The sequence below is a fragment of the Littorina saxatilis genome, linkage group LG2, assembly GCF_037325665.1.
Source record: "Littorina saxatilis isolate snail1 linkage group LG2, US_GU_Lsax_2.0, whole genome shotgun sequence".
In the NCBI taxonomy this organism is placed as follows: Eukaryota; Metazoa; Mollusca; class Gastropoda; order Littorinimorpha; family Littorinidae; genus Littorina; species Littorina saxatilis.
The window spans coordinates 75,747,747-75,758,956 of NC_090246.1; the positions used below are offsets into that span (position 1 = coordinate 75,747,747).

Here is an 11,210-nt window from a genome sequence, read left to right on the forward strand (position 1 = left end):
GCTTGGTGGCTTGAAAATTAATTAATGACTTTGGTCATTAAAAATCTGAAAATTGTTAAAAAATATTTTTTATATAAACGATCCAAATTTACATTCATCTTATTCTTCATCACTTTTCTGATTCTAAAAACATATAAATATGTTATATTTGGATTAAAAACAAGCTCTGAAAATTAAATATATAAAAATTATTATCAAAATTAATTTTCGAAATCAATTTAAAAACACTTTCAGTTTTTCCTGGTCGGTTCCTGATTCCAAAAACTTATAGATATATGTTTGGATTAAAACACGCTCAGAAAGTTAAAACGAAGTACAGAAAAGCGTGCTATACTTCTTAGCGCAACTACTACCCCGCTCTTCTTGTCAATTTCACTGCCTTTGCAACGAGCGGTGGACTGACGATGTTACGAGTATACGGTCTTGCTGAAAAATTGCATGCGTTCAGCTTCTTTCTTGAGTTGTTCGACAGCTTGACTAAATGTTGTATTTTCGCCTTACGCGACTTGTTTTTATTTGAGGTAATCGATAATAGCGTGGCATGAAAAACAATTTTGTGAAAACCCGGTGAAAACATATCGCTCCAATGAATGCTGTCCATCATGTGCGAGGCCGGGAAAAATTTACACGTACGTATCGCATGAAAACGAAAAAGTGTGAAGAGAAAACTGAAACTGAAAGGAATTAAGCGGAGAAGTCGGTAACTCAGTCAACAACCTCTAATAAAGTGACAAATAGTACTACACTATCGACTACTAAGGTTCATTTGCTTTTGTAACCAAGAATTAGTTTTTGTTTTTAACGGCGCCATTAAGTTAAAAGAAATGCATCTTTTCTGGTCACGTTCACATTTAAATATTCAGCATTTACATTTAACGTATACTGCATCCCGGTATCAGCATGCTTTTAAACACAATAAATAAAAACAGCAAACCATGAACATAAGTTAATGTCCTTGTAAATCTGTTTTGCTTCTTTCTTTATTTGTGTGGGGTGTTTTTTTTTTTGCGTGTTTATTTTTGGGGGAGTATTTTATTGTTCCTCAAAAGCACTTTGGTCAATACCCCTTTAACTTTGAACTACCATTCAGTTTTAGGACTGAGTGCAAATCTTTTATTTTTGGACAACAACATGCACTGTTGGCGTTGATGTACAAAATTGATGATTGAGTACGTGTGTGTCGCCTAATAATAATGTAGCGGGAGAGCCCTGCTAGCTCAGAGTTGCAGGTACTCAGTGACCCCACCTTCCTTCTAGTCACCCCCCCCTTTCCTGTAGATACCCCCATCCCCTCCCTTACAGCCAGCCCACAGCTATCACAGAAGATTAGTACCGAGTCTTTGAGAGACTGTAAAAGAGGCCGGCTCTGCGAGTCTCGTCAGTCAGCGCTGAATAAGTGCTTGCTCTCTTTCCCTCGTCTTTTTCTCTCTCTTTCTTACACGCTGCACAAGTGTGTACTCTGTCTCTGTTTCGTTGTTTGTTGTCTCTCAGCGTTGAACAAATGCTGTGTGTCTTGCTTGTTTGTTGTCTCTCAGCGTTGAACAAATGCTGTGTGTCTTGCTTGTTTGTTGTCAGTCTCTCAGCGTTGAACAAATGCTGTGTGTTTTGCTTGTTTGTTGTCTCTCAGCGTTGAACAAATGCTGTGTGTTTTGCTTGTTTGTCAAGTTGTCTCTCAGCGTTGAACAAATGCTGTGTGTTTTGCTTGTTTGTTGTCTCTCAGCGTTGAACAAATGCTGTGTGTCTTGCTTGTTTGTTGTCTCTCAGCGTTGAACAAATGCTGTGTGTTTTGCTTGTTTGTTGTCTCTCAGCGTTGAACAAATGCTGTGTGTTTTGCTTGTTTGTTGTCTCTCAGCGTTGAACAAATGCTGTGTGTTTTGCTTGTTTGTCAAGTTGTCTCTCAGCGTTGAACACATGCTGTGTGTTTTGCTTGTTTGTTGTCTCTCAGCGTTGAACAAATGCTGTGTGTCTTGCTTGTTTGTTGTCTCTCAGCGTTGAATTTAAATGCTGTGTGTTCTGCTTGATCGTCTTTCAGCGTTGCATTTAAATGCTGAACGTTTGCATGTTCGTTCTGTCTTTCAGTGTTGAGTCTACGTGTTGTTGCCGTGTCTGTCTTGTGTATGAAACAGAGCCAGCAGGAACGAGATAGGCATACATAAGAAAGGAGCCGTAGGTGTTATAGTTATTAATCGGAGTTAGGGTAAACGCTAGGTAAGACTGATTGAAGGATTGTTTGGTGCTTTGTTTGATGGGTTTGTTACTTGCTTTTCATGTAATATAGTGTAAAATAAAACCTTGTAACTGTTTCCTATGAGTTATGGTGAACATCACTGTACGTACGAGACGGTGAGCGTGAACATGCGTGTGTCGGTGAACGAACGTAAGTGTGTGAGCTTGCTTTCGTGTCATGTATTGTAACTTCTGCCTCTCCTTGACTGTTGTCCTGTAAACATGTGTTGTTTAAACTGTACTGTACGTGGCAAACTCCAACATCCAAAACACACATCACAATATTTATGTAACGCACAGTCTAGATCACTAAGAAACACACAGGGTTTCCTCTGAATACCGAGGTCGGCTAGTATTGTAGGCACATGTATTGAACACAACGCGAGGCATAGACTACATTACAATAGGGCCAGAGTAAAGGTGAGATAAAGAGTTGCTCTCCTCGGCAATCTTCAGCCTCCCCCTGAGAACAATTAATGAGGATACGGACCCTCTCTAGGGCTCCGGTTACAATAAATATTGACCACCATCAAATCAACTGAGAACATAAAAGGTAAAGGCTAATTTGATTAATTCAGATTGGTGAAAATAACCTATAACTATTCCTCTAGCTTTCAACAAAAAAATCATTTCATTTTCATTTTCACCAGTTTCCATTTCAGGCTTTGTCCCATCGCTGGGAAGTTCGGGTCGCTCCGTTATTTTTTACATTTAGTCAAGTTTTGATAATTTCTTTGACTTAAAACTTGGTATAAAGTCAGATAATGTTGTGAAGATACTATATATATATAAAATATTACATGTACATGCTTTAGTTTGAGGTCGCGCAAGGTAGTGCAAGGTCGCGTGTGGTCGCGTGCGGTCGCGTAGTAATTAGTCAGACAGCTTTTGTGACGTCGAAAGCCGGAAAGGCAACACCGGGACCTGTGTGCACACTTCGAACTTTGAAGAGGACAACTTTTATTTGTCAATCACATAAAGTGGAAAATGGGATTTTCAAACACTCTTAAACTTAAAACCGGAGCAGTACCGACCATTCGTCCAGCAAAGTAACCCACCACCAGTAACCAATTACTCAGTACTCCGCCGCTGGACTACAGACGTTCGGATGAACCCAGTCCACATCAAGAAAGAAGAAGAAGAAGAAGAAAGCTCTGCGTCAAAAATGTCGGGGCACCCAAGGAGAAACAAAACTCAAAAGTCACTTTGAAAGTGACTCGAAGACCGTGTGTCGTCGACGAACTGCGAGGTAGGTAGAACTCAAGATGTCGCCTTATAATTTCCTCTGTCCTCTGTCCTCCCTATATTGACTCTACACTGTTTGTTCCAAAAATGCTCTCTCAGACCTACTTTTTTTTTCGCAACACGAGTAAGTCTACTCTAAGTTTTTTCAAACTTTAGATGAATAACTTTCCTCTGGGGAGTGACCTGACACAGTGAGTGAGTGACAGGAAATACAGTTTTCATCTAGATCAGTAGAAGTGATACATTCATGTAAGAAACATTTTCTGCAAATCAGTTTATCCATGCACAGGCATCAGATTCAAACAACTTACAAGTCACCATGCCAGTCAGCTGTTCAGTATCACATTGTCCCATCCCCAGATGTTCGGCTTTGGATTGATTTAGATCCCCATATATATGTTTTGTCAATTTGTGCCAGTGCCACTCTTTTTCAGAACATATGTGATATAATATGTTTGTTAGAATTGATCAGTGTAGGCTAGGTGAACTTTGGTTAAAGAAGATAAAAGTAAATCAGGGATTATAAAATGGCAAGCGATTCCCAGAGCGCGGCGATTCACTGAGCGCGGCGCGTTGTGCAGCGCAGCGATTCCCAGAGCGCGGCTACTGCTGTCACATTGTTTTGTAATTATCAATTATCAGTAATCTGCAATGTCATTTGTTCTTCAGATGTTTCTGCCATTGCCGAAACCAAGGATGTCAGCGTCCAATGCAATCTGATCAACGCCCCACCTCAAAACGCAATGCGGTTCTAACCCTAAAGTGTAGGAACAGATGAGAGTGTGGGGAAGGAAGAACGAAAAGGCGAACGACAGCGCGCTGCAGCTGCGGAAGAGGACGAGCCTGCTGACGAGGATGGAGGTGAACCAGAAGATCCGCAGTTCTTGTAAGTTTTCAATAGACATAGATTCTCTACATTTTAAAAAGTAAGACAGAAGTCAAGGGTTACTTTGGGTGACAGTCAGCTATTTTTTAGCTGCTATCATTGTGTCCTTTGTTTTTGTCTTTCTCTCTCTGGTCTCTATCTCACTGGCCATAACCCTTTTTTGTCTATTAAATGGTGAAAAACACCATAAACATGTCAAACATTTTTGTTGTGACATTATTTAGCTTAATTTCTCATCACAAGTAAGAAGCTGATTTCATCTTAAAATTTTTTTTTATACTGGATTTCACTGTCATTGCGACATGTATAACATGTAGTAATTATATCCATAGCACTAGCAGTGAATTTGTGCTTGTGTATGGCACATGTAGTTTCCATAGTAACCCTTTATGTGCTAAGAAAGTGTATAACCTGTGTGTTTTAGGAATGCTCCTGAGCCGAGACCCAGCCCCGACCTGGAAGACAAGTACATTGTCTTCCAGGCAAACTTGATGCAGCTGTTAGAGAGTTGTCCTCGATGCTCTCACCCTGCGAAGGCCTTCATATCGAAGACAGTGGGATCTTGCATCCACGTCCGACAAGACTGCTCCAAGTGCTGTTTCTTCAGAGAGTGGACCAGCCAACCGTACATAAAGCAGATGCCCTGCGGGAACCTGCTCCTGTCATCAGCTGTTGTGCTCTCTGGCTGCAGCCCGACAAAAATTCTCCGGCTGTTTTACCTGCACAATGTGCGTTACATTTTGGAGAGCACGTTCTTCTGGCATCAGCGGCACTTCATTTTTCCTATAGTGGAAAGAAAATGGAAACGGGAGCAGTCAGAGCTCATCTCGCAGCTTCAGGACGAGAGAGGAAGTCTAGAGCTGATTGGTGATGGGCGGTCAGATAGCCCAGGACACTGTGCCAAATATGGCACATACACTCTCATCGAACAGGGACTGGGGAAAGTCCTGGATATATACAGATTGTGCAGGTAAGAAAGATATTTAGGCGTTTCAGTGTCTCATACTCATAGACGCATCAAGGTAACTAATTACAATCAAAGTTTTGTAGAGAGGCATTTTTTTTCTTCAAAAATATTAACAGTAATGCATACCCAGTTCAAATCTTTTTTTTTAATCTGAATTTGACTCCTAGTTATCAACCAACCCCCACCCCACCCCAATCTCCCCCCTGACTCACCCGAGTAATTGGTGAGTGGGATTCCTTTGTGTCCGTCTTTTAGACCGAGTTGGATTTTCAGCGACTGCTTTTGACAATTGACATTTGAACTTGTCATGTACATGCCCGTTGAAACTATGTGCACGCTTAACTGGAAGTAGAACAACTCTAGATATAACTGTGACGAATGCGATATTAAATAAAAGAGGGCAGGGAATCACAATTCCTGATAACACGACGGTGCACAACCGATGTGCAGTGAAACCCGTTCATATTTGTTTGCAAACTGTCATAAACTTTGGCAATAACATTATTAAACGAATAAAATGAGTGCCGGCTGCCGTAGCCGAAACAGTCGGCGGTCGTAACAGAAAAGTGGGGCGGCCGTATCAATGCATCGCTGGCAGTCGTAACTGCTAGCACGGCGACGCGTACCAAAAAAATACACATGCTCTTTTCCTCAGCCGATGACACAACACACTTGCATATATATAGTATATTGGGACACTGCTATTGATGCATTTCGGTTATGATACATCACATTACCTGATCAAATGACCGTTGTTGCTTCAAGCCTCTTGTAATCTCCACCATTTAAAAAGAAATCCCCAAATCGAACAATTTCAGCAAATACGACGCTGTCACAAATCTAAAACAGAAGCCTCAAAAATTAAATCGATAACATGTTAATCCTCATGCAATCATAAATCCGCTGAGAACAAATAAACTTTGCTGGCTTCGATAATTACGCCGCAATAATTATTAGTTTGGAAGTTACACACCTTTCGGGCTCGAAACCTTGCTGACTATGGGACTGCAGAATGCTATCGTAACAAACGGCGATTTTTTCTGTCGTAACACTTTCCCCGGCGTGTGGGGGACTGGGAGACCTGTAACTTTAATTGTAAATAGTACAGACATGGGTAAACTGTCAGATGATTTTGAATAAAATTAACACTGTGATCAGCATATTTTAATGCAATTTTCTGTTCTTTACAGGAGATGTCATCCAGTGGCCACCAAAATGTGACCTGGCTCGATTAGCTGGGAAATGGGCAGCCAGAGCTGGTTTCCCGGGCGTAGTTGGAGCGATTGATGGGACCTACATAAAGATACCAGGAACCAGGGATGCGTACATCTGCCGTAAAGGTTTCCCAGCGATGCATCTCCAGGTAACAGATTTGATCACTTTCTGTTTCAGATACGTGGATTGTTAACCTTGGCAGAACTGACCATTATGGTGCCTGTGTATTTATTCCCTATTGAAATACTGGAGTAACACTAGCAGTGTCATTTCATAATTGGAATCTACTGTCATTTTAAGTCACTATTTGAATCTTTGAATTTAAAGACAAGTATTTAACGGCACAGTGCGCCTCCCGTAAACCATCACAGATACTGTCAGGCTTTTACACACAGTATAAACAACCTTCATTATGAACGCTCACCAAAGGGAACATCCTAGGTGCCTTACGTAAAGAGGCTGAACGAGTAATTTTCAAAGATTTAATGTTGCGGATTGTCTTCAAGACAATCGGACCGAGGTGCGTTTTGGCGCTAGACCTAACTTTTAAAATCAAAATAATAAATTGACAGCGTGTTACACAAACATTCTTAAATCATAAAATAAATATTTTTTTCATCAAGACAAGATCATTAAAACTCGAAGTATTTGAAGTTAAAATAAGGAACGCCCAGAAGCAGGTTCACGTAAGGTTCGCCAGTTCCTGTGAATAGTCAAAAGTCATCGCGAGGGTTCTTGTGAACCACAGCCGTTTGTTTAGTGCATAGTCAGAGGTACATAATAACGTGCTATTGCAGACAAGCTCACAGCGAGTCGCATTCAAATTCCTGACGACTGCTTTGTCAAAAAGGGAAACTGGAATAACAGAGTTCACGATGTCGATGGCTCCGGGGTAAGATAAACCATGCAAAACAATTTTTGTGTGAAAATTGCTCGCTCTTTACGGTAAGCACCTAGGATGTTCTAAAGCGGTGAGTGTTTCAATGAAAGGGTGTTTGTACTGTGTGTAAAAGCCTGACAGTGTCTGTGATGGTTTACGTGAGAAATATTAAATGTTTAGATATTGGGAGTTCAGACAAGTTTGAATTATGATGGTGTGTGGATTAATTCCAAGAAAACCATCATGAAAATTTACCTACGCCTCGTTTCTCTGACTTTTCTTTTTCTGTTGTTAGATCTATACATGTCATATACCGCTACCCCCCGCGGGTTAGGGGGAAGAATTTACCCGATGCTCCCAGCATGTCGTAAGAGGAGACTAACGGATTCTGTTTCTCCTTTTACCCTTGTTAAGTGTTTCTTGTATTGAATATAGTCAATTTTTGTAAAGATTTTAGTCAAGCAGTATGTAAGAAATGTTAAATCCTTTGTACTGTAAACTTTCATTCTCCCAGTAAGGTATATTGTACTACGTTGCAACTATGCAAGCCCCTGGAGCAAATTTTTGATTAGTGCTTTTGTGAACAAGAAACAATTGACAGGTGGCTCTATCCATCTTCCTCCCCCCCCCCCCCCCCCCCCCCCCTTTTCCCCGTCGCGATATAACCTTGAATGGTTGAAAACGACGTTAAACACCAAATAAAGAAAGAAAAAAAGAACATATACCGCTTTTAGTGAAAGTTGAGGCAGCACTTTCTGATCAAATTTATTAAAAATTTGTTCAAGCATTTCTTGACTAAGCATGGATAATCACACCGGGGACTGTGTTCCGCCTTATTTCAGCCGGGCTTGTTGTTACTCCGTTTTGAGCTGGGCTTGGTGTCACGCAAATGTAAGTGTCTGCACTAAAGTACAAACTATGTCTTCTAAAAAAACCTCATTTCCAGGAACGGATGTTTTTAGCACTAACCTAAGTAATTTGTCTCTCTATTGGTGTTATTTTTATCTGACAAGGTTTATTATGTGACCCCCATCGGCTTGAAATACGTGCAGGTTGTCGCTTTTCGGGCAAAAAAGCTGATCAAACTCAAGAAATGATAAGCAATGGTATCATGTTATGGTTTTTCTGTATCATAAGTTTGTTCTATAGTTTCTTGCTGTTATGCTGATGCATTTTCCCGAACCTGCTTTAAGGCGTTGAGGCACGAAAAGTAAAACCAAAACCCATGTCAGGCGAGTTTTGTTCCGTGCTGGACACCCAGAACAAAAGCAAGCCCAGTGGCAGTGCGGAACGCAGACAAAAATGCAGGAGGCCCAGCGCGGAACAAAACGTACACCACTTGCTTGTTTTGATTGCTTCTTATGACATAGTGAGGACGCATTGAAGCACGCAATTGATACAGATGATTATAGCTTTACCCAAAATAGTAAAAATACAGGAATATTTGTTGTTCAAATCCATCTTTGAGAGAAATTTACGTTGAACCTTCATTTTTCACTAAAAAACCTGCATGTATGCCTTCCATTCGGCTATTGTCAATTAACCAGGTAAGCAAAAGACGTTTTTAGCTGTCTACAAAGAAAACAATTATTCCCCTTTCTACTGACATTCATCAATTTTAGCTTAAATCAGTGTGAAAGTCATAGTTTGTGTTTTTATGAAGACACTTTCGTTTGCGTGACACTGAGCCCGGCTGAAAACGGAGTAACAACGAGCCCGGCTGAAATAAGGCGGAACACAGTTCTCGGTGTGATAATGGGGATGTTTACCCTTCAAAAACATGATTTTTTTATTGTTCTTTATCATTTCATATATATGCATGTCATGGTTACGCTGAAAATGCACTCAATGATAAATGAATTATATGGGACAGTAGGCACCTCATTCACATGTTCTGCAGAGAGGAGCTGTGCTCAGCTCAGTCTTATGGTTTAGGCTAGCGAAGCATTAGGATATATACATGTAGCCTCTGTTGTGGTTGGTTTTTAGTTTCAGGCTGATAGATTATTTTTATATTGATTTACGCGACTTGTTTCAGGTTGTATGCGACAAAGACCTCCTCTTTCTGGATGTGTTTATGGGTTACACTGGGTCCGTGCATGACAGCCGAGTTTTCCCCAACTCAGATCTCCATGGAGTGTTGGAGTCTGACGCAAGTAAGCTGCCTCCAGAGTACCATATGATCGGGGACTCGGCCTACCCTCAGTCTCCGCAAGTACCTGCTGGTTCCATTCCGGGACAACGGCCATCTGACCCCTGTGGAAACTGCCTACAACAGAGCCCAGGCAAGGACAAGAGTTGACGTGGAGCGGGCTATTGGTTTGTTGAAAGGAAAATTCCGCAGACTGAAGGATCTCGAGATGACGAACATCCGTGAAGTTCCAATGTTAATTTTTTCAGCATGTGTCCTACATAACTTTATCATTATAGAAAATGGCTTGGACGAGGACGACATTGACTTGTCGGAGAGTGAAGATGAAGACGAGGACGGAGGTCAATGTGGTGGTGATCACTGCATGTCTGCAACACAAAAAAGACTGGAAATTGCAAATGTTTTTTCTTGAGAACTGTTCTATGTGTTTCAAGGACGTGTCGTATACCGTATATCATTCTACGAGGCTGAATTGATTGTAGATAACAAGTACTGCCAGTGTGTATTGAGTTGCATGTTTTTATGTGTTTCGTAATTTTCCATTTAAATTTTAATGTGTAGAATTAACTGGGTAAAGGTTGGGTTCCTGGTGAGATCTTAATCTGACTCACAAGAAACATACTGCCAAATGTTCAAATATGAAACTAAGTTATTATTTCTTTTTTCAGTTCAATGACATTTTCGTTATAAGATGACCAGACGTACCAAATAACCAAAGATGCTAATTAAAAAATATGAGTTTACAAAAAGGGGGAGACAACCTAAGGGAGAAATGCGAGGCACTCTAACAGCTGAGCACAAAACCAAAACTAGAAGATAATATTTGTAAAATAACTGTGACTCTAAAACGATAGTACAATAATAAGCAACAAAGTTTAGAACATAATAACTGAAAAAAACCACAACACAACGTAGTAAATAAAACTACAGTGATTGAGAGTTAGTATCGCAAAACAATAAAATTATGGTTATCTTACACACAAACTTAAGTAATTGACGATGTTGAGAAGAAATTGATAGAAATTCCTCTGAATCAAACGCCATTAATTCCAAATGTTCTAGTTTAAAATTGGTTATAAAGCACTGATTGGTTAATTTAGATCAATGTCAATGATGACCAGCAAAGTCACTATCTTCCTAGTTCAATATGATAAGCATCACTGTCTGAAGCATACTGAATTTTGACCAGGATTGTGCCACTCATAAAATACACAAGCATATGTTTGCCACTCAATGATTATACAGTGAGACTTGTCTCCACATATTGTTGTTAATCAATGAGCTATGTGTAGCTCCAACATAAACAACCAGAAGATTTACCTTCATTGTAAATGTTGTTCGTCCTTTGTTTTGGAAGATGACCGCAGACTCATGGTATGCTTGGATGTCTAGTCTGTCCATAAATAACTGATAAGCTTGTCCGGGCCAGGATTCCCGTTCCGCATGCGATTCTGCTACGCCATTATTGGAACTGAATATCAAGGTTTTTCAGAGAGGTTTTTAGTGTGTCCTTACAGATATATCTTTGCTTCGTCAAAAGAAACAACCTGCAGCGTACGGCAGCTGAAAATTAAAGGTACATATAGTTCAAACAATCATTCAACTGTATTTATTTGACCTTACACAGACTGTAGGAAGA

At 40.4% G+C, this 11,210-nt stretch overlaps 1 protein-coding gene across 1 annotated transcript; it reads left to right on the forward strand.

Moving 5' to 3' along the window:
* The first annotated feature begins 2,976 nt into the window (after positions 1-2,976).
* LOC138959732 (uncharacterized) lies at positions 2,977-10,845 on the forward strand. Its single transcript, XM_070331335.1, has 5 exons — positions 2,977-3,475; positions 4,141-4,357; positions 4,782-5,327; positions 6,515-6,687; positions 9,458-10,845. Exons 3-5 carry the CDS (start codon positions 5,228-5,230, stop codon positions 9,719-9,721), a joined length of 537 nt encoding a protein of 178 aa, XP_070187436.1. The 5' UTR covers positions 2,977-3,475; positions 4,141-4,357; positions 4,782-5,227; the 3' UTR covers positions 9,722-10,845.
* The last annotated feature ends 365 nt before the right edge of the window (positions 10,846-11,210 follow it).